We start from the raw sequence: 25,146 nt of genomic DNA, 5'->3' as shown, positions 1-25,146 counted from the left end.
AAAATATTAACTGAGACTTTCGATACACCGGAAGTCAATACAAGTTCACTTTATTGTACTTTAAATATGAATCTGACTAATATTTCATATCTTCCAAAACGATGCTTTAGTTGTTTTTCAAATACATAATGTTTGTAATATCTATATTTTAAATTTCTGACATAATTTATTATTTTAAAAGTTTTTGACCACATGTTTCCTGTTATTTGTTAAATGGCCGCTGCTTTCGACCAATGAAATGCGAGGCGTGTAGAAGCCCGCGCCATCTTCGTTTTCAAACTCATCTCCATCTCGCCCGCCCGCTCACTCGATCAGTCAGTCGCGCGTCGGTTTAGGGCAGCCGTATACCTTACTTGAGTATTTCTAGTAATTAATACAAAAATCAGAACAATCATGAGCTCCAATGAAAATAACAGTGAAGTGGCAGTAGACAAGGTAGGCGATGAGAAGACTGGGGACGCTAAAAGTGACCTGAAAGGAGCCAAAAGGGCAGCAGAGGTGAGTGCACATGTCAAATTGTATGTATTCGTTTTAGACGCTCGCCATTTTATTGAACGTTATTATATGGGCCACATATGTGTCTTCGCTAAGTTTCAAATGCAACCACGTGTTTGACATGATATCTGGTTTGCCGCTAAAGTAGGAAACACTCAAACCGGCGTATTTTTGGACTCTAGTTCTAACATCGCAGCGTGTGAGGCAATCGATGAGTCAGAGCATTGGTGTTTCATTATGACTGTCGTATTATAATATCATAAGTTTTTAATGTAGACAAACAGTTACCTTTGGCGGTTCTAAGTTTTGTTTACTCGTTTTCGATACAGAGGCATGACCTTGGCAGAAAAAAAAACATGGCGCGAGAACCTACGCTGTCTGTTTTATAAGACTATAATCAAATGAAATAGACATACATTCGTAAAAATGCTTTAAGGGGCATATTTATTATTGATTTTATTGCGTAGCATTAGCTATTTTTAACCTCCTATCTTACCCAGTTTACATTCATAGTAGCGTGACGCTACCGTAGAGTAACATGGCCGGCGTGTGAATGTCACTTTAGATACTGTAACGTCAAACAATTATCCTAGACAAAGCATTTTTATTCTAAACTATTTTCATTACATTTATATAATGTAAAAATTTAGTAATTAATATGTAATATCTACGATGTAATAATTCTCATTACCCTTTCTCTACATAGAGAAGTAGTCAATGACCCGGCTTTATTTGCATGTAGGTGTTTTCTATGTAATTTATACTTCCTTTGTTTAACCACATTGGTTAGATATAAGGTAATAATATACTTTTACAATAAGTGTATATTGGTAACTGTAGTTTATATATTTACATAGTTTGGACGGAATTAAGAATCTGAAAAGGTCTATCTACTGTCTCTGTCGCTCAGCGTAACCTAAATTTACGCCAACGGGCGCGTATCAAACATAACCTCACCGAGTAGATTACAAATATCTTTCAATGCGTTCGTCAACATTTTATTCCAACCACGTGATTATTTATAGTAATTGCAAGTATTGCTTCGTTGTCGTTTTGGCGGTTTAAAGGTTCTACGTCATCGTTCTTGTTATGCGCACTGACCGCCATCCGCTCAATGGTGCCACAGCAATATAGGCCGTATGGCGCCGGCCCCACATTCAGCGTCTCTTTCCCTCATACTAATAACCCACGCTTCTTTATTGTTACGAATCCCTGTCACCTGCGTTTCATTATCTTGCACGTAAGCTGTGTTCACCGCATTTATAAATTGTTACACGCTAACAATTCTGTTCTTGGTAGTTTTGAAAATTATTATCTGGCTATTAGCCAGATATGGTAAATTAGATTATTCATGTGTTGAGGTACTATACTATAATTGAAAATTGATTCAGAAGTCTTACGGCCAGGTAGCATATATCAGAATATTGTATAAAACGTTGACTGCATTTAAATTTACTGGAATTTATAGAAATACGTTGCTCAGCTTTCGAAATAAGATTCTATTAAATATAACATTTTGTTTAGGAAAAAACAACGGACGCGAAAAAAGCGCGAAAGGAGGAAAACGGAGGCGGTGGGGAAGACGAAGCTCACAGTGACGAAGATGATTTGGAAGGATTAGGATTTGAAGAGGGCGACGGTGAAGAGGACGATGACGAAGAAGTTGAGGGTGAAGAAGGCGATGAGGATGAGGAAGAATTAGGGGATGGAGAGGACGACGATCTCGAAGGTGAACTCATATTTTGAACATAACTCGATCACAAGAATTTTGACTATAATTATCGGGAAATTTAAAATCGACTGCCGTAGGAATTTATGCTACAAATTTTGGCGCGAAAATTAAAACTGCACTAAATTCGTTTATTTTACATAAATAGGTTATTATCAGTTATTACTTTTTAAATTATACTAGGTTTTAAATATAGAGGAGTAATTGTAAACAGTGCTTCTCTGATAGCACCTTTTATTTATTTTTCTATAATAAATAGCAAGTACATGTTAACTAATACAACTGCTAATAAATAATCAGCTTACTGCTTTCCCTTTCTCTAAATCTAGACAAGACGGTCGCGGTAACCGGAGTCGGCACGTTTTTACTGTCATTGTTATATTCAGTGTATAACAGGGCGGAGAAACCTTACAACTACGGCACATAGTTAGATAAAAATATATGATGGCATTTATAAAATATTTTATCTAAGATTCATTTGATTTTTTTTTAAATACATATCTAAATGGGGTACTCTCAAGTAAAACTAAGATATTTGTTGCAGATGAAGAAGTAGAAGAGGAGTTATTAGGTGAAGAGGAAGAGGATGACGCGTAATACGTCTCGTGCCTCTTTTTAAGGACAATGTCACAGTGAAGTAATATAGTGTATGTGACGCCCCGGACTGGCGCGGCCGCGCTTCGCCCCAACTGACTCGCAAGCGACAGCCCCAACACACAACAGGCGGCAGTTGGGAACACGCGTGGCCGACATCACTCCCACCTAAAACGGGTGCACTTCTATTTGAATGACAAAACACGTAATTAAGTCTAATTCAATGCAGAATAAAAAAAATATCGTTTAAGTTCGGTACTGAAGCTGTATCAATTTTTTAAAGTTCACTGCAACAATTAATTAGTTAAGACTTAGTAGAATACTGTTGAATTTTGTCATGAAATGTACAAATGTGTTTTCGGAAGTAAACTTTATTTCTAAGTGAAAACCCAATCTGTATTTAGGTTAACCTGTAAGCCCAAATGGTGAAGTTGTGATATTTTTCTATTTACAGTAGCATAATTATTCACATTGTATTGAAATATAGAAATAACCCGGCCCGGCTGTATTAATTATTAATATAGAATAAGCAATTAAGTCACAAAGCTCAATTCTTCATTTTCCTGTTGTTGATGAGAGTTTGTGTGTACATATTTAGTGTAAGGGAAGCCTGAGAGTTTTATGCTCAGTAATGTTAAATAGTGTGGTTATTGCATTCATTCAGATGCTCCTGTTATTTTCAATAAATTGCAGTTTGCCTTTCCTATATCTCCACTGCTTCGTCGACTCTTTACACTCCTACCGCATAGTAAAAATATTTTCACCCCTTTCATAAACATTCAGAACTTGAGGAGTTTGGCGGCCGACGTTGAAGTGTATCACTGAACTCTGCAATCGCAAACTAAAGACATATATTCGTTGCAAATATTAGAAAAACATCACAATTTTGCCATTATCTCGAGCATATCGCGCGCCCGCCGCCCGCTCCCCTAACGACTGATAAAGAGAGCGAGACGGCCGTCGCGTCGCGATAGCGACGCTAACATCTAAAACCTGCCTGTAATTTTGTCCATATTGTTAATTAGGATAGCCCCCGCAGTTCGGTATTCCATCGTTTGAAGTGTGGAATAAGAGATTTCTAGGTTAAAGAGAATTAGTATGTAGGTTGGTACGTTATATTAGACGAAGGGACGCGACGGGAGTTCGCAGCGAGGCCGGTAGGGAGGGCGAGCGGCGTCGGTCCCCCTCCCGCGAGCGCGTGGCCTCGTTCGATTTGCCGCGCGCCGGCTTGGGTCCCCGCGCCCTCCACCCCGCCGCGCGTCTGACGCGCCTGGCCCGCACCAAGCCACGGCAACGCGTCGTGTGCGTGGAAAAACACTCTATACACGCGATACATCGCCTTCCGTCCCACTAGAGCCGGAGCGGCGATGTATGATTAGAGTGCATCCACCGAGACGCCGATCACACCGTCTATCCACCTTTCGAGCTCGCACCGGCCCATACCGGGCGCCGGACGATTCAATAAATACAAATCGTGAATGACTATATTTTTTTACTTCACCCGGCGATCTTGTGAGATGGACGAGTGATTATAATATTATACATTTAGCAAAATTCAAATCGATACGAATACTTGACCTTATTTTGATTAGAATTGACATTGGAATGAAATAAAATTTAATCATATTAATTATATCGTGTCTCCTTTCGTTTATGGTAAGAATGAGCTGTCGCATGTGTACGATGTACGACTAATGTGAATACCTTAGTACGATTTTTATTTATTTGTGATGTTGAACACTATTGATTTTCTACGATGGACGAAATGTAAATACAACCGATTTTAAGTAAAACGTTATTTTGTTTCCTCAGCCTATTTATTTGTCCCTACGCGGTTATTAATGCGTTTGTGTAACTTTGCAACGCTAAATCTGTTAGTTTGATACTTTTAAAGATGGTGTAATAATAAATTGCGCCATTTGTGTAGTCTTGTCTTTCTATTGATAAGGGACATTACCATTGGATAAGATATAAAAGATAATGCGATATATCTTCAAAATTATAAAGTTCAATGCTCTGTTCCAATTTTATTTGAAATAATTCATTGCGCTAATTCTGTAAGCACTAAGTCTGTCTTTTATTTATTTACAAACATAATAAACAAACGACTATTGATTAAAATGCACAATAATAAAAGTTCAACACTAACTTTTTGCCGCAATTGAATCAAAATATATGCACAGATGAAACAAACAGTTTGCTTACATACTACTTAAAGTAATATTCAATGCTAACTTGTATAGAGAAAAATATTTTTACGCGTACTAGTTTCTTGTCTTGAAGCTTGTTTGAAAAGTAGCATTCATTCCATTCTTTCAATCATTTCACAGAAAAACAAGATATATACTATAAAGTAGCGACATCTATTGTAACTAAGTGACATTTCTATTTAATATTTTCCCATAGGCAGATGTCACTACTAACCTTTACTGTTTTACCCATGCTATACGCTATCGATTTCTATTAAAAAATGGCGCGAGTTTTAAATTGCGATTCGCAATTAAATTATTCATAATATATCTGAGTCATCGCAGTTCTATAAGCAGGAATCAGGTGTGTATCCTTTTTGTTATTTTTTGAATATTACACTCTTATTAATAATGTTTTTTTTTAAATATAATTGTTTCAATTGGAGACATTGATTTCATACCGAACTTGCATATTTACTAGGCTAGATTATCTCCTTTACTATGAATCAAATTGATATGACAATGTCATAACTGTACACTGATTACTAACGGGACAGTTATTAAGTGTACTGATTATAAGGCAATAAATGCTTAGTTTCCTTAACGATCCTTACTCTACGCTGACCAACGCAATAAAACGACCGGGATGAATGGTTGACGCAGACGGCAGAATGCCGCCGAACGGCAGGCAAACACAGATACATAGTGCTGATCGAAAAAAAAACACCAGTTGGAAACAAGACGTTTAAAGAAGAGGACGTAAATATCCGCTTTGTTTCTGAACATCGTCGTGCGACACGCGTAGTTTTACCGCGAGTTTCATTAGTCTAATCAGTATTATTTTTAGTATATTTTAGTTACAATAAGTATTCAGTGGTTGTAGTGGATGATAAAATATGAAATAACCTGAACTGGAGTCACGATAACAATTTAATGTTATTGAAACAGCGATCGCGAATACAAGGTAAACATAAACAATGCAAATTTAGTTTTCTGACTTTATTAGATCTGTATAGGTACGACAGGCTATATTTTTTATTATTAACTAATAAAGCGAAAGTAAGAGTTAAAGTATTTTGAAAATAAGAAGTATCAGTATTGTGATAGTATGTCTATCGTATATATATATATATATACATATTATTTCATTTTTAAAAAATAATTGAAAGCGGTTGTGAAAAAATATAGTTCATAACGATATACAGTGGATGAATTTGATTTAATAATATATTTTACATTTAATTGCATACTTACGTGAATTAGTTTATCGTTGTTAAAAACTACACAGTAATCTCTATTTATACATTTTTAACACAATATTTTTCCAAGGTTTTATTCTAATTATTAGATCTCTACAGAGCTTTAAAAAGTTACGCTCAAAACTTCATTGTAGATACTGTAAGTCTGTAAAATTTGAATTTTAACTTTTTCACTGAAGTCACATAACACGAGACAAAGGTTAAATGCTATTCAGTTTAGTGTAACTACTACTATACAATTTACGATTTTCGACACAAAGGAATAGTTGTTATTTTTGAAATGAAGATAAGCTAAATATGCGAGAATGTAATACTTCAACAATAAATAAATTGTTCGTTATAATAGTTCAACTAACATAACATAAAAAAATATTGTATATTTATTATAATAAGTATTTTAATAGTCTGGACCATGGATAAATTGTGTGGTTAACTAAATTTAAATGTTTATTTAGTTGTGAAGGTATTTAAAAAAAAAAACGAAATCGATTTACATGGTCAAATTCTCATAATTTGTATTACCAGTTAATAAAATATAAAAACAGTTTTTAATAATATGATATTAATTCTATCTTTAACCTAGTTTTGGCTATTTATATTAAACCTTTTTTTACTATAGTAAAAAAAAATAACATGCAAGATTTTTAATAACAGTGCAGTTAGTATCCGTTGATTTCCATGCATGTAAATTAATTTAATTGTATATAATTTTATTTCAGAAAAATTGCGTTTTTTTTTTCAGTCGTATCGACAATACATATCGTAAATGAGTAAAATAAGTACATCTTAAATGTAAAGTAAAATATTAATTTTGTTTGATTGATAAAAGTATCAACATACGTTAGAACACACCGTCGTGCAGTTGCCGTTTAATCATCTTCGCTAAACATTCTGAAACGTTTTGAATTGCTCGTTATTGCATACAACATAATATACAACGAATTTCTCATGCTATCGTTTTGAACGCCACATATTTAAACGAGACGTCTTAAACTTTATGTAGATATCTAGATCAGAATTAGCACTAATATCAATTAGGTATAACAAAAAAAATATCGCTTACATAATTGATAATATATATTCAGTTTGTACTTTTGTAGACAGCTTATTGATATTGAAAATAGTGTCGTAAGCCATAAAGAAGGGATTGAAGAGTATAACTTCACTGACATCTAATACTTTGTAGCACTATTTAATAATAATGGCAGCCATACTTAAAATTTTTGGAATTTTCTTTATCTGTATTTGATATATCATAGTGATCTTTTACTTTTCATAAGGGTTAAATTCGAGCTTTGTCAAGTTAGAAAGTATAAATAACATCAGAATTGAAGGCACCATTACATGTTATTTTTTAATTTCTTTTTATCAAATTAATCTCAAGTCTATGAATTTTAATGTGAAGTATTTTCGTTATTATTCACGATATTATGTGTGTTACAACGAGATATTTAGCTTTTATCTGACATAAGAAATAAAAGTCAAGGCCTTACTCTTGACCCCGATACGAAAAAAAAAATAGCTTATACATATATTACTGACTACATATATTTTTTAGGTAATAATGAAATGCAAATTATAATTTTGCCTGATTTTATAGGTATAGATATATAATTTAGATGATTACGGTATTCCAATTAAATTGTTTAATTTTGTAAACATCCTCTGTCCAGTCTTTATCTCTTTATTTTTTGCCGTATGGAACAATAATTTAAAATATAGAATAGATATATGTTAAGTACAATATTATAAAAAACTTAGAAATAATGTTATTTATTAACGTTTTTTTTTCAGTTCGCTAAAATTGATTAATAATTATTAGCAAAGGTAAAAATAACTATGCCTACGCACCTATACCTAGGTAGGGAACGGTTTTGAACGGTTTAATATGCAGTTTGAGTACTTATCCGAAAAGCGAAGGAAACTATTTATATTTATAGTATGGCTCGCTTGGTCGACATTAATTATATTCCATTGGGGTACGCTAACATTTTCCATTAAATGCATAGATTATGGGGTTTCAAAGTTTCCAGGAATACTGGATAAAACCGGTCAATTGGGAAATGTATTGTTATGTCACGTTTTTTTTATTAGGGGGGTCACATTTCCCATTAATTAAAAGCCTCTTCCGACGTAATGTTACTATTGGTGGGTGAGTAGTGAATATGAGCAATCAATGCGAAAAAAATCTAAAAATACCACAACTACATAATTACCAAATAGGTATAATACAAAGAAACTGAGTTGCAATATTAGGTACCAGTGATTATTATTAAAATTGTGTTATATGAATGAAACATCGCTAAATCTTGAATAGATAAACATGTCTTTTCTAGACACATATAATATGATAGAAAATATGGTAAAGTATCTTGAAAATATAAATAATTATCTGATACTAAACTTTCGAAATACCTTTCCGGTAATATTACTGAACATACACAAAACACTAATACGAGTTTGTATATTTTATTACTTGACTACTAGAAACCAGTTAGTACTGTGGTTTTACTTCAGTTGAAATAGTGATGTGATTTCACTGATATCGATTGCATTCAATAATTATTTAGTCGATATATTATTTAAAACTTTTTTTCTTTTTATGTCAATTTATTTTATTTTATAATACGAACTTATTCACGATTTCATTTTAAGTAATGATTACGGATTCAAACAAAAGCAAGCAACATTGAATTTTCAAGTGGTTAATTTGTGTTCATTCATCTTGTGATAACTCGTATTGGAACGGCTTGGCAGAATAAGTTTCAAACCTTCTCAAAGGGATGTTTAATAATTCCTTATATCACCAATGCTCCACCAACCCTCGGAACTGAGATATTGTGTCGCTTGTAACTGTAGTTAAACTGGCTCATTTAGCCTTCAAACTGGAACGCAACGATACTAAGTATTGCGTGATTGGTATCTACCCAGACGTCTGTAGTACCACCACGTATAAACAGTAGCTTACTGATGTTACTACATGGATATCAGTGGTGCAGGTCCGGGTTTGAAACAACAATCTTCGGTTGATATTCACGTGTTATAAAACTGGGATATGTTGGTTGATGATGGATGAGTATTTTATCGATCATCGGTATAAATAATTATTATCGAGTGCAAAATTGAAATGTTTTGTTGTCTGGAGATAAAAATGTCGACACTCAAGATACGGTTTGTCGTCGAATGTAAAATGATGCAGCCTTTACGCCATAATGAAAGTACAAGCTGCTTGTGAAACTCGTTGCATTTATTACAAGTAGGTACATATTAATATCTATGCTAATATTATAAATGCGAAAGTAACTCTGTCTGTCTATCTATCTATCTGTCTGTTACGTTTTCACGGCTTAACGATTAATCGATTTTGATGACATTTCGTATAAAAAAGTTTGAACGAATATTATTTTTTTAAATTCATCCATTAACATTCGAAGGCCGTCAATAACATGCAGGCGAGAGAAACTAATATATTTTATCTGCGTTACGATTTATTTTCTGAATCATTAAGCGCTTTCATTGATTGATAGATTTTAAATTTGGCGGGAAATTCACGCAAATGAAGGATATTTTCTAGATATTTTGTTTGTACATAAATATTTGTTGGAGCGCTTTAAGGCGTTAGAAGATGAAATTAGCAATACCTAAAACGTGTATGTGGTAGGTGTACAATACATGAAATATAAAATTACATACAAAGTATTTACATACAAAGTATATACAGTCATAATCATAAAGTAAGAAGTGCTGAATATTTTAAAGTGTAAAATTGTTTTTTTGACCTTGTCCTCATTTTATTTGTGGATTATTAAAGAAATATAACTAAAAAGAATTTATGTAGGGCACATTGTATATTGTCAAAATATTCTTTCAAAAAAATCTGATTTAAATTTTATAGCCTTTAATTGCAGATAAAAAAAATTAGACATTTTACTACATGTAATTTCGTCGTCTGTAAGTTGCGCGGGGAATTGCAACAATTAGCTCAATGAAAATATTGTTCCGACAATGACCTGAAGTTCATTGACCTTCGAGTTCCTTCATGGTTTTCCTTGAGCATCGATTAAGTAGTTTTTAAACGAAACATATTAAAATAAGGTTAATGTTATTATGATAAATATCCTAGCTATAAAATACATCGTAGTTATACATACAAATTTATTGTTTAGTAAGTTCTAAGATAGGATAAAACAAAGATATTTTATTTTGGGTACTTTTGGTAAATTTTCGTAGCCTCTGATTTGATTGCTTTTTTTTTTGTAAATAATTATTTAAAATTCAGTGTTTTGAATAAAGGTTTAAAGGTTTTAAGCTCTTCTTAGTGCTCTTCAAGTGAAATAGCACAGCTTAGTGCTTATTTGGGTATTTGGTGGTTAGCAATTCGTAAAGATATCCAATAAAATACAAATAAAAAAACGCCGAATTAAACGCCTCCTTTTTTAAGTCGTCTATTACCAGATTAGTACTTGTACGATGTTCATTCAATAAAATGATTACATGGCTATGAGTACGTTACCTATTCTTCCGGTGAACAATCAATAAAATATGAGAATGTTTTTGCGTGTGAAGTGCAAGTCAATGCACCATGGACAATGTCAACTTTGGTACCGCGGTTGTCAGATGTTTAAACAATCTATGTTGGGGTTTCTTGCAGTCCTGCTCTCAGTCCGATTAAGACTAAGTTTAGTGACGTTCGATGGACTATATATAACATGTGATTCGTACAAGAATTGTTAGTTTCAGGTTGCTAGACATAATCCTATGTTCTGAATTTAAAATATTAAGCGCTTATTTGGCGCCCGCGGCTTTGCTCGAGTTTTAGGGATTCGTCAGGTGTTAGGTATAAAAATGTAGCCTATGTTCTCCCTCGGAGTTCAAGCTTGACACCCATCAAATTCGGTTCAGTGATTTGACGATGAAAGAGCAACAGACAGACAAACACAGTTATGTTTACATAAATAATATTAGTGTAAATATTTTTAACTGAGTTTTAAATAGGAGGATGTTCTCAATTCATTTACGTATATATGCATATATGTTCGATCATAACCTTTATTTGTTTATGAATATTTATGGTTTAATATGTTAAGTGTGGGCATTTCATTTGCATAATCTCAATGACGGTTTTTTTTGGAATAAAAAAGTATAAAGTTGTTTTTTATATAAATATTACTATAAATAGACACACACATATATATACATATGTACAATTCCGCAGTAAATAATTAAATACATTTGAGCCGGAGCCTATCGTTATTTAATTGTTTCTTAATTGTTTTTTGTAAACAATCATCATCTATTGATATCACTAATGGGGTTATTCATTTTAATTGTATTAATATAGCGGGAATACTATTTTTTGAATAAGTACATAACATTAGTTAAATACAACAATTTAAGTTAAGACAGGCACTTACGATCAATTTACATGTAATGATGTCTAGGTCGTAAATTTTATTTTTATGACGCTTTCTGCGCGTGATTTAGAGCGACTGCCTCATTGGCTTCTAGTTTAACGAGGTTTAACGAGGCTCGGGGTTCAATGCCTGGTTTAATTGAAAAGTTTTTGCGATTACTGACGGGTAATTCTCGGGTGCAGTCCGATATCTGATTATCAGTGTCTACACACCCCACATTTAACGATACAATAAGCACATTAAACCGTGTGCCTAAACTATATACTATAATGTCCTTCGCTTGGATATCTTCACTTTCAAGATAAAATTTAATTGCAATGATGTTGCAGTTTAAAGCATTAAATCGCCTTATTGGTTACAATAAATACTCATCATTATTTAAAATGATAAAAATTTAGTTTCATTGTATAAGCCGACTTGGTTCAGTAGTTTGAGTATGTTGAAGGCGAAGGTCGCGAGTTAGCACCGTTGCGTTTTCATGACTTTAATACATAATTGGGATACCTACTTGTATCGGGTGTATTGTCTTTCGACTAGAGTCCTAAAACTTTCTTATAAGGAGAGGTCTAAAGTGTGCCTTTGACTGATTCCATTGTGAAATGTTCGTTTTAAAAACATCAGTACTATTTGTAAATAATTCTTTTATCAAGAAGTTCATATGATTTGTTGATTTGGCTTATTATTTTGTATAAGATTTTACGACCGATACGGGGAGCGTATGTTGATTTTTAGAAAGGATACTTGAAATTTTATTAAGTTCTTTTCTTGATATAATCTATGTTCGGGACTGACTGACTGAGAAGTTATGAGCTATTTTTTTTCAATCAATTTAAAATTCTATTATGTTCTAGTCTGCGCTTGTACACTGTCATTCAAACTCAAACTAGAACAATAATATATATATTTTTTTTTTATGGCATTGGTTGGCGGACGAGCCTATGGGCCACCTGATGGTAAGTGGTCACCACCGCCCATAGACAAAGGCGCTGTAAGAAATATTAACCATTCCTTTGCGCCACCAACCTTGGGAACTAAGATGTTATGTCTCTTGTGCCTGTGATTACACTTGCTCACTCACCCTTCTAACCGGAACACAACAATACAGTGTACTGTTATTTGGCGGTAGAATATCTGATGAGTGGGTGGTACCTACCCAGGCGGGCTTGCACAAAGCCCTACCACCAAGAATATATGTCTGTATATTACTATTTTACGTTAAGATATATAATAATGGATGGAAGAGATACCCCACCATATACATTATTGTTACTATGCGTGTAAAATTACTTATTAACGCCTACTCGATGAACGATTATTTTTAAATTGTAATTTTAATAATTTTTTGACTCGATATATTTTAATCGATATAAAAATTCGTATCGGAATCAAACATTAGTCTTCCGCATAATCATTGAACGTGCCTAACAACTCTACTTTCCTACAATATTCTGTGTCAAACAGATCACGTTGTAGGAAGAGGTCGATTTTCAATGTCAGTGGCCAGAGCGCAGGCTGAATCATGAATCGACGTACCGATGCGTCATCGTCACTGCCATTAAATGCGCCGCTCCTTTAACTGTACGAATTATCGACTCATATATAATATTATTAATTGTCGCCCGCGGGACTTCACTGGCGTTAGGTGTTAGGCATAAAAAGGTTCAAGGTTGCTTCTTATGAAATTTCATCAAATTCGGTACAGTGGTTTGTCCGTGGAAGAGCAACAGACAGACAGTTGCTTTTGCATTTAGCACAGATATCACGTAAAAATAATTATGAAAACAATAGACAAATGGAAAGTAATTGATTATTTATTCTTGATTGGCGAGTCGATGGAGGTTATTGCTCCCTCTTTTTGTATCGATATATCTTGTCACCAATCACACGCTTCGTCTTGTCGCGTACCTACTTGATTTAAAAAAAAATGGATTATTGATTGTTATATCTCAAATATTGTCAGCTAATTAAAGTATTGCCAAATATGTTAACGCAGACGATTAATTCGATATTATAAAACTGGTTAGTACGTTTTAAATTAAATCTTTAATCAATATAAAAGGATCGAAAATGTTCGTGGAAAGAAACTATTGTTGAAAAAATATCATCCCGTCAAGTGCTGTTGAGTTCTTTTTATTAATTATTTCGATATTAATCGGATTTTTTTTGTCGACTTAATGACATCGGGCTACCCAATGATTATTTCTGCTTGCGAAAAATGTTAGAACTGATTTACTTGCCCAAGATGTGTTCGCATATGTGTGGACACAGCTGCGTCATATATATTTTTTCACCATATCTTTTAAACTTGTTGATAACAGGCCGTTCAAATAATGTTGGTTGAGTGATGCCTAACTATTTTAATGTATTTAAATAGATTTATATTAAATAGTAAACGGAGAGAAACGTTTTAAGTAAAATATGTGAAATAAAGTTAAACAACTTAAGCCTCAAAATTAGGCTAATCAGATCAAATTCCTTTATTAAATATAGAAGAATTATACTTATTGATTGTCAAATTAAACACTGCCACACATGCCACCGGTACGGAGAAGAAAATACCTTGACTTGAGAAGCACCGGCGAAAAAAAAACACAGCGTCTTTTCTTTGTCAATTCGTGACTAACGCTTAAAAATATATTTTATACCATATACCATTACATAAAGTACTTTTAACAAAAGTACTTTAATATAATTAGTACACTAGTACTGATATCCTTCCGCTTGTAGGAGTGCGAATGAATTGTTAATTAAATTACACGCTACAAAGCGTTCTCTATACAGAATAATAAAATATCGAATTAATTAACTAATAACCTTAAAAATAAGATTAAGCAATAACGTATAAGCGAAGGAATTCTAGTAAAGTTTGGATAAATTTCATCATATCTGTCGAATGGCAAGTAACTCTGATGACCATGAAGAATAATAAACTGCAATGTAATTTGATAAAATCTTTAACTGTTGCAATATTATACGTGAATAGTTCATTTTTGCTTTAAGTAAATTAAAAGTAAAGTAAATTTACTACTGACGTTATCTATTACTCATCATAGAATAAACGTGTTCTATAGAAGGCTAATTACATTGTCTGTATTTAATATAAATAAATTGATTATATATTTCCGCTGGATCAATCAGCTACTGAAGTCGGGTGTCCTTTTTAATATACCTTATATAATGAGACCTTTACCAGATTAACTAAAGGTAAGTTCACACTGCAGGTATAAATGTCAGAATGACATTATGTAGTTTTCTTCACCGTCAGGTACGAGATTAATTAGGATTTAAGCAAGTGAAAAGTGGGTCTATCTCGGATTAGAAAGCGCGATCTTCGTTTAGGACGTTATACACGAAGTGGGCCATATCATCTACTTATAAATAGTATTATTTTTTTAATAAACAATAATAAAATCGATATGATTTATTTTATGTTTATTTAATATATGTATACATTTTCGCATTAATTATAGCCAAATTGCATAATTATTAAAATTTTGATGCAAAATCTATGTGTTGTTTTTTACAATAAGATGTTTCTTATTTGTCAACTAGGCTAATAAATTGTGTCATTGATTTGCAGATGTCAAGGTTATTGTGGCGCGGATCGCTGTGGTGCATTCTCGGCTGCGTATGCGCAGTCGGCGCTCTTCGTGTGGGTGTAGGCATCGCTGACGTTACTGGACCACCCGCTGAAATTGGTTTTGTAAGTTCAGCTAAATGACATTAAAAGATCATCAATTGAACGACAGAATATTTAAACCTTACATGAAATCGACACAGATTGTCGTTTCACTACAGTATTGTTTTATGCTTACTTATATTTATAGTAACTACGAATTACGCAAATGTCATATAAAGCAAAACAGTGAATCGATCTTACGAAACATATTTCAATATGTTTTGAATCGAGTTCGCTATATTTTATGGTGACGTCATATCTTTGTTATTTATAACAAAAAATATATTTCATGACATAAAGTATCTACCTGCATACAGATAGTCCTGCGGGTACCAAATAGCAGTTACAACATGGCACGTTTAAACAGTTCCTCGGACGATATCTCATCTGCACATCCTTTACTTTAACTAAAACTAAACAATAACAATAATATATATGTACATACACATATATAATACAGTAATATATAGTATAGCATTAATAACAATAAATTAAAAAAAAAATGTTTGTCGTTATGTAAACAATATTTCGTTTAGTCACGGGGAACTTATTAAGTAGGTATATTCAAATCAAAATTAAAAATAGATACTGTACGAAACGTTATATTGGTTGAATCAATTGATTTTAAAAACCTTAGATTCATAAAATGATTTCGAAAATTTGTAGTATATTATTTATTAAACAAATCCTAATCAGCTTATTTGAAATAACTATCTGTCAATCATGGAACATATTCTATAGTATATAATCTAATTAGACATATTAATAGAACACTATTTTACGTGAGGGAATAGACGTTCAAAGTTAAAAAATATCGCCTTGTGAACAAAGTACGTCATAATAGCATTTAATTCTCTAAAAATAATTCTTTTTGAAAAGTATGTATTCAGTCTGAGTGCCAGTATTTATTAATTATAAAGTATATATTTGCATATCAGCAGTGAAAGGGGAGAAACACTGAAGCGCCAAAATGGTAGTTTTTGAATTAGTGTTTTTATTAACTTAATTTTAAATCTCATTTTCCAAAAGTACCAATTTGCACTGACGATATGATAATATCCTGCTGAACGATTACGGCTCGATTACGTTCATAGCGGTTATTTATTAGTCAATTGCGCATGAGATAATATAAGTACTTATAGCGCTTAAGTATTTACGCTAACACAGGTGTACACCGAGTGGGGATTCAGGATTGTCTCGGGTCTTGACCACCTTCAGGGTTTAGTTTTGCAAATAAAACACTAAAATGCACGCAAGTTTTGGCTTTAGTTAGTGGAATGCTTAGAATAATAATTATTAAGATCTTGCGGCTTCACCAACTTAGCCCTCTCTTGAATCCGCCACTGTGAACTCTCCATTCTTTAGAACTTCACTTTCAAAGATCGATATGACCTATAAATACACCAGATTCAGGTCCAATGGTTTCATGTGCATGGAGTGGAAAACAGATAATTGTCTATGGATTTCCTAACTCAACAAAACTTATACAGAACCCTCTTTGATTTGTTATCAAGACACTTAATATTTTAGATAATATCTAAATAGTTTAAAACAGTCGCTTCCAGTTTTTACGCATAGATCTTTTAAACTACAAAACGGATTTTAATGCAAATGTCATCAATAAACAGTGTGATTCAAGAGTAAATTTTATATGTATTAAACATGGATATTATAGAAGAGAAAAAACTAGAATTGTTCTTTTATGTTTGTCTTTCAATGTTAAAGTTGTGTATATACAACCTTTTTGTACCCGTGCGAAGCCGGTACGGTTGCTAGTTTCTCAATAAAAAAAAACTTAAATAATTTGCCCTACATACCCCTATCCTGTATTTCTCATTAACAAGAAATTATTTTACTTGTTTATAGTAGATAGAAAAGTCTTGTCGAATGAAGTAAATAATATAATCATTGAACGATGTTTTCGCGGGGAAATAAGTAAATACAAGGAATATTGCAATTATCGACAATTAATATATAATTATGGGTAAGTAATCGAACCTTGAACTGTCCCGCTTTTACAAATGAATATATTATTAGTTCTTATTCAATTCTGTAGTATTAATAGTCATGGAATGTTTTTTTTTTATTGATTTTACAATGGTACGTTATGGAATAAACTAAATGATCAAAATATGTATAATTTGTACCTCTGTGTGTTTATTACGTTGAATAAATATTAAAAACAATATTTACGGATGGTACAATTTGTGTCTATGCAAACCCTGGGTTCCAATCACTGAATCATAAGTTATATTCTACTGGTAAACCAACTGCTTTGAAGGTACACTTTGATTGTTGTAAATCTCTGAGGATAGAGATTACTTCTTTTTTTATTTAATAGAATAGTTAGGCGGACTAGCAAATCGGTCACCCGATGATAAGTGATCACCAACTCTCATCATAAACGCTGTATGGAATATTAATTATTCATTTCATGCGCCACCAACCTTGGAAACTAAGATGTTATGTTCCTCGCGCTTGTAGTTACTATAGCTCACTCAGCGTTCAAACCGAAACACAACCATACTGATACATTACTAATTTACTAATCCATATTAATATTATAAATGCGAAAGTAACTCTGTCTGTCTGTCTCGCTTTCACGCCGAAACTACTGGACCGATTTAAATGAAATTTGGTACACAAATAGTCTAGAGCTTGAGAAAGGACATAGGCTACTTTTTATTTGGAAATTTTTAGAACTGGAAGCATAAAACTTATATTTTAGGCTGTACACTTATGAACTAACATATCATGACATTACTGATTAAAAATGATTAAATACGTATTTAAGTGTTTCTAGATATTCTACATCTAAGGGGTTTCGTAGGAGTAGGACATTTTTTATGTTGGTTAGTCTGGAAGTCCGTCATTTTTGAAGTAAGAAGCATAAAACTTTATTTATGGGCTACTGATTAAAATGAGGTGATACGTATTTAAGCGCTTCTTGATATTTTACGCCTAAGGGGAGAAATAGAGTTTGACATTTCGTATATAGGATAGTTTGGAAGACCGTCATTTTTGAAGTTAGAAGCATGAAACTTTATTTTTGAGCTACTGATTAAAAATGAGTAGATACGTATTTAAGCGTTTCTTGATATTTTAGGCCTAAAAGGAAAAATAGGTGTTGACATTTCGTATACAGGTTAGTCTGGAAGTCCGTCATATAGTAGTTAGAAGCCCGAAATTTTATTTTTGGGTTACCGATTAAAAATGAGTTGATTCGCATTTAAGCGTTTCTGGATATTCAACCCTAAGGGCTGAAATACACCCCAATGTGGTATACAAAGAGGTATTACATTAACGTAATATTTTAAGTTAATTTGTAAATATATTCTTATTCTACGCGGGCAAAGCCGCGGGTAATAGGTAGTACTTATATATAGTACTGCTGTTTGGCAATATATGATGGGTAGTACGTATAGCCTATTCCAATGGAAGTAGGAAAAAAGATAAACAAACCTTAGATTTAAATACTTCATGCGATTTGCTAACAACAGCTATGTTGTGAATTACTAAGAGTTTATGATTAATATATATTTATTTATAATACAACACCATTACACTCAACTACTTATATACACTTTAACTTTACTTCCAAATTTCCGATTACAGTTACGTCGACGTTCAAAACGCAAATCCATAGTGAATATCGTAGATTAATCAAACTCTCGGCCAATGATATCGCGTCAATTTGCTGCCAAATGTTTTTTTTGGCTTTTTTCTTGTAATGGTTGTAATAGAGTATACCTAGACGTGCTTGACCAAAGCCAACCACCAAGAAATACTTCGTGGCATTGCGTGACAAATTTATTCGCAAAATTAATTGCAGGTATCAAGGTTCACGACGATTTACAGGAGGTAACGAGGATGGTGTCCAAACGAATAATAACAAACATTGTACACAAAGCCATTATGGTCTGAATGTGCTATTGTTAAGCGCCAGTGATTCTTACAAACATTATTCGTTCAGGGGGATTAAATGTCATAATCCAGGTTATCATGATGACGACAAATAAATCGCTAACAAATTTTTGTCTTGTTTAACTTGTAGTTACTAAATACTCTATATTAATAAAGGAATCCATTTTTTTTATCAATACACTCTAAAGAAGGCAATCGGCTCGTTTATGTAATGTTAACAGAAATAACTTACAACTCATTTTTATGGGTAAAACAGCCTTCAATTTACACAGAAATGTGGTCATTTTTGAAAACATTTTTAACAAATAATAACTTGTCAAATACCTCCAATGATTATTTATTTTTCAATAGATTCTATTAAAAAGAGACTAAACTTTAGTTTTTTAAACTTTAGTAGAGTATTTAATATATTTTAAGTACATAACTGTTAAACAATTGGCTTAGAATCCCTTTAAAAAGCCTCGTGAAAATGACTAATCCGGCATAAACGCCCTTAAATTCTATTAAGGAATTACAATTGCATACTAATAATAGTAAATTGCAATACGATATACCGATCGCCATGAAAACTTAAAACACATCGACCTCGCTAATATTACCCAGTAAGAGGGAATTATGCTTGTATGAAGTCTTACGTTTACTTATGTTCACTAGCTACACGACCCGGCTTCGCACGGATAGAATAATCGTCAACATAAAATCTTGGTTTTTGTTGGAAATATAATATCATGTAACTAAAAATTTCAATTTTTTTTTGTCTATATCTTATTGTCTTATGTATATTTATATATGTAATATTAATCAGGATATATGGCGGGTGACTATGCAGTAATAAACAGTACATAGTTTAAATAGTAACTAAACAAGGCTTAGAACTCAATAGTGATATTAATACAGTTTTTTTGGAGCTGGAAACTTTCCGGTTTTAAGCAGAACAACTCACTATTCTCTTATAACAATCGGATCGGATTTATATTAAAAATGATTTCGTATACGAAGCTATTGAAATTTTAAATGAAATGGTATAGAACAGGTATCCTAGAACGGGTATATTTAGTTACTCTCAATGCGTCTTAGAGTAAACATTACATGTTTTTTTTCTATACAGCGTATAACCTACTACGTATTGATCTAAGTAATCTTAACTTAGGTATATAATACGTTGTCTATAGTTTTGACGTCACAAGTTTTAGTATTTATACACTGTTATCACAGTCGAGTACAACTCACTTAGACCACATACCATTCAGTTAGATATCAGCGTTTAAAGAAAATAATATTTAACTGTGTGAGCAGAATCTTAACGTAACGATTTTTATAAAAATAGTTTTGTTCCGATATAAAAACGTTCAGCGCCATCTATTAGCATATGATGTAATATACACTATTCGGAACATAAGTCACACGGTACAATAATAGTAAATAGATTATTATGATTATAGTATTTAATTTAATTATTCTATTCTAAGGCCAGACTTAAAAAAGTAAACTTTTATTATGTTGGGACACTCAGACAGTAGACAATCCGTACATATGACTTAGTAGCGTTTAATTACATACTAGAAAAATCCGGTAGACTTTCTTCCACCTGTGTCTATACCAATCGTCATGGCGACCGGTTGGGCGATATAGAAGTTTACGTGTAGCGCCATCTAGCGGCGAGTTGCAGCAAAGTGGGTATAAAATCTCCATGAAAAAAAAATACCTATTCTACATAGTAGATAATTTTAAGGTGATTAGTCAATTGGTACCGGAAGTGTTTTAATCTCAAACAGATGTATCAACATCCAGTTTTATATTATGACGGCGTCCTGACCGATTTCGAAACCAGCCAACGCAGGACTCATTGTAGAGACCAGTGTGTGTGCAAATACAGGTGCACATTCTATTTCCTCACTCTCACAATCCGATGGCAAATTCGACATGTTTGGAAAGTCTCAAGAATTTTGTACACTCTCAAGAATTTTCTTCGGAAAAACCTAATAATTTTTTATCGGCCCTATCTGGGGTTTGAACCTCAGAATCTCAGGATCTGTGGCCTTATATCTAGCTTCCAGAGCAACTACTAGGGGATTTTTTTATACATAATATTACGATATATATACATAGCCAGGCATCGTACACATAACGATGCCTGGCAACACTTATACTTCACAATTTGACATTGAAAGTAAATTGCGTATTGCGTAATTTATTAAAGTAATAGTTAACAAGGAAATATATAAAACTACGTATTATTCGAATAATAAGCCTGGAGGTCAATTCTACTAAAAAAATGTCACTTTATCGTAATCGAATCGACACGTTATCGTTTCCCGTTTTACTGTACTAACACAACGATCCAGTTGCGGTTCGGTCGAAATTGTACTGTACTCATAAAAATAATAGAATTAGTTCCCGCTTACTTATTTTTGTCACGGACCACGGTTATACTTGTATAACGATTATAGAGATGGTTATATAGTGGAATAGTTTAATAATTATAGTTCTTTAAAGTACCTGTTAGGATGTAAATTATATATTATATAGAATATAAATAAATATTTTCATGTATAGTGTAGCTACTTGCATATAGATGTAGTTTAATTCTCAGTGTCTTGAAGTTATTAAGTGTTTCATTTCGATGCTTTGGGCAGTAAATAAAATCGTTGGTCCAATGTCACATATTTTTGGTCTTGTCAGATTGCCTTCATATTGGACTATGCGTGTAATAAAAAAACTTGCGCTTGTATTATATTATCTCATCAACTAATATGGTGGTGTAGTGCCTCGATATATGGCTGCAGATTCTAAAGTTCTGGGTACAATTTTCAGGTCAGATCTATAAGAAATTCTTGGCTTTTCCATCAAACTATTCTTAGTAACAGCGCGGTGGACGTTAGAAGTTTGAGAGTGTGCCTCGGCTTACACACACACTAATTGATTTCCCTACATTAGAATGTCCCTCGAAACTTTGGTCTTAATATCAATCTAAAATATTTTGAAACTTGGTAATAAAGTGAACATTTAAACAGAACATCCCACAATTGTTTTGGAGATAAGTGAACTATCGATGGAAAATAAGTTCTTTTTTTATGGCATAGATTGGCGGACGAGCATATGGGCTACCTGATACCATCAGTGTCACCAGTCACCAGCGCCCATAGACAATGGCGCTGTAAGAAATATTAACCATTTCTTACATTGCCAATGCGCCACCAACCTTGGGAATTAAGATGTTATGTCCCTTGTGCCTGTAGTTACACTGGCTCAGTCACCATCCAAACAGGAACACAATAATGTTGAGTACTGTTGTTTAAGTACTTATATTTACATATACAAGCTAACTATTTCTATGATTTGTCGTAAATACTTGTAGTTTTTTCGTACCGATATTGTCTTTGCCAAATTCATACAAAATATTCTAATAAATCACGTCAGTTCACAACAGCAATTTATTCTATTGATAATATTATTTATTATTTCTATCATATTTAACAAAAAAAAAAATACCTTATTAAATTTTTCAAGCTCAAGGTTAATTAAACAAAGATTAAACCAGTTTGAATGGTTTCTCTTACAACTTGATCTAGTCTAGCAAGTTACTTTGGTATTACATATCATGATCCTTAAGTACTTATATGTCCATACGACCTTTTATCGGCTACTGTGAAAACCTACCGCAAGTTGACCACGCTTCTGTTAATGAATACCAGGCACGTCATCAGTCTCAATATCTCTGTCGGATGGGGACTATGGGGGCGTAAATAGCATTGGCATGCAAAATTGGGACGTAACTCTAGGAAAACGGGACACTTCGCCGTAAGAAATATCAATCATTCTTTACATCGCCAATGCGCTAAAAAACTTTGAGAACTAAGATGTTATGTTCCTTGTGCCTGTAGTTACACTGACTCACCATTCAAACAGGAACACAACAATACTAATTATTGCTGTCTATCGCATATTATCTTTGGCAGTAGAATATCTGATGAGTGGGTGGTACCTACTCAAACGGATTTGCACATTTTAACTTCCGCCTTTAGATGTTATAAAAAAGAAACTTAAAATTAGAAGCAGGAAATACAGACTAAATAAAACTTGATAGTTAAATGATTAGAAACTAATAAATTATTTTCGGTATTTATGGATTGTTCTTCGTTTATGTAATTTATCGTTCACGTTTGAATGGTTGCGAAGGTCAGTCTTACTACGTGCTCCTGGATTGATCGTTAACTTTCATTTGTAAGCGAGAACAAAGTATTTATTTCTCCTCACAAATTAAGACCTCATGTTACAATATAAATTTAATAACTAATATTAACAGGATAACTACAGGATAACTCACGGGCGATGTTTGTTGTCAGGCTTGGTCGGCAGTACCTCATTTCGAACAGATTTTCTCTGTCGATATAAGGCAACTGGTTGATATCCCCGATGAGGACCACCTCGCTAGCTCCGGACATCTGTGCCGCCATTACTATGGCTCCGAAGTGGTTCATGAGGGCTTCGTCGACCGTAAGACGGTTACATTTTATGCTCTCGTTGAACCCGGTCACTAGCACGGATGCCATAGTTCGTACCCTTGATTTAGCTTGTTCGCCAAATCGGTGTGTAAGTTGTTCTTTCAGATCTTTGGCGGTTTCGATTGTGGAGGTGACTACCACTTCTTTGTCCTCATCGAAAATCCTGACAATGTGAGTCGTCTTTCTGCATCCTGGTACCTCGTTTATCCACGATATCTGTGGCAGTTCCCAACCCACGAGAGGTGCGTCGACCACCGGACCTTCTGAGATGGACTTTGCCATCGCGAGTATCCTGTCGTCTAGCATTACTCTCGTGCATCTGGCCACTACTACCACTGGGTCTCCTGTTGGTGTGAAGAACCTAGGTAATGCGTCTTTTCGCCCCTCATCTTCAACCAGGCCCACGAATCCTTCTGCAGCGCTTTAAGCAGGCATGTACCGCCCCGACATTTTCCCTTTGATAACTTGGGATGTGTCGTTGTTGTATATGGCCGTCTCGGCTTCTTCAAGCTCCACCTCCAGCAGCTTTTCGTTATCGCGTCGGTAGGTCTGCATGATCTTTTTGCAGGTGGCTAAGTGGACCTCACGGGTGGCCGTCACAATAACCCGGAACTCTAGGAAAGCATTCACTGCATGGTCTCGAGGGTTTGACGCTGGTCTCAGCTTTGGTGGTATTACTTGACCCTTATCGACCCTTGTTAGATGGGCGCGTGTTGTTTTGAACTTTCCCGGGTCGTTGACCATCAGGAATTCCCTTATTGACTGCGCCTGTCGGTTCGATGAAACCGACGGGCCGGGGTCTGATTGGGGTGAGTGCGACGTCTTGTTCTTCGGAGATACCAGATCGCGGATTAAACACGTCACCGCCGTCACTGCAGGTCCAGGGCTCGGCCGTCTGTCTCGACAGCACTTTGGGGCTTGGGCCTGGGAACCCCCCATGGCCGGTCAGAATTTGAGTGTCGGTTGGTGTTAGTACCGATGTTCTTACCAGTTTTTTGGCTTTCTTTATGTCTGGTAAGAATAATTTAGTGACTGACCCGGTTTGTGAGGAGTCGTAGCGTAACTGCCACCTTTTGACAGTTTCCTCTCGTATCTGCCCCCTAACATACGATATTGGGACTTTGTCGTAGTCAGGAGCCGTCTTTTTTGTGAGAGCTGCTTTTTTGGCTAGCTCGTCCGCTCTGCGTTCCGCCCGGCGTTCCTACGTGGGCCCGTAACTAGAAAAACCGCACAGTTCTTCCCTCCTCTTGGATTTCTCGTATGTATTCCTTCATCTCAAGGGCCAAAGGATGAGTTATCAATAGACACCTTAGTAGGTCAAACGAGGATCTTGAGTCGCTCAAGATGTTAGTAGAGCG

The 25,146-nt window shown here is 34.1% G+C and overlaps 2 protein-coding genes across 2 annotated transcripts in view; both read left to right on the top strand.

The window, feature by feature from the left end:
• Positions 1-260: 260 nt before the first annotated feature.
• On the top strand, positions 261-4,611 carry LOC113395924 (acidic leucine-rich nuclear phosphoprotein 32 family member B-like). The gene is made up of 3 exons (XM_026633659.2): positions 261-498; positions 2,020-2,224; positions 2,769-4,611. The coding sequence occupies exons 1-3, from the start codon at positions 394-396 to the stop codon at positions 2,819-2,821; spliced, it is 363 nt and encodes a 120-aa protein (XP_026489444.1). The 5' UTR covers positions 261-393; the 3' UTR covers positions 2,822-4,611.
• A 1,052-nt stretch (positions 4,612-5,663) lies between these two features.
• LOC113395931 (neutral ceramidase) overlaps positions 5,664-25,146 on the top strand; it is a 30,925-nt gene continuing 11,442 nt past the window's right edge. The window contains exons 1-2 of the mRNA XM_026633676.2: positions 5,664-5,971; positions 15,261-15,383. Of these exons, the coding sequence (XP_026489461.2) occupies positions 15,261-15,383 (123 nt within the window). The 5' untranslated portion in view covers positions 5,664-5,971. The remainder of the gene's footprint in view (positions 5,972-15,260; positions 15,384-25,146) is intronic.

The sequence above is a fragment of the Vanessa tameamea genome, chromosome 10 (assembly GCF_037043105.1).
Source record: "Vanessa tameamea isolate UH-Manoa-2023 chromosome 10, ilVanTame1 primary haplotype, whole genome shotgun sequence".
Classification (NCBI taxonomy): Eukaryota; Metazoa; Arthropoda; class Insecta; order Lepidoptera; family Nymphalidae; genus Vanessa; species Vanessa tameamea.
The sequence above is the reverse complement of the archived record's forward strand: the minus strand, read 5'-3'. Positions and strand labels throughout refer to the sequence as shown.

Bases quoted from the DNA above. Each gene is read 5' to 3' on its own strand.
- LOC113395924 (XM_026633659.2), top strand. From the start codon at position 394: ATGAGCTCCAATGAAAATAACAGTGAAGTGGCAGTAGACAAGGTAGGC. The intron at 499-2,019 runs GTGAGTGCACAT...CATTTTGTTTAG, and splicing joins GAGCCAAAAGGGCAGCAGAG to GAAAAAACAACGGACGCGAA. The intron at 2,225-2,768 runs GTGAACTCATAT...TATTTGTTGCAG, and splicing joins AGAGGACGACGATCTCGAAG to ATGAAGAAGTAGAAGAGGAG.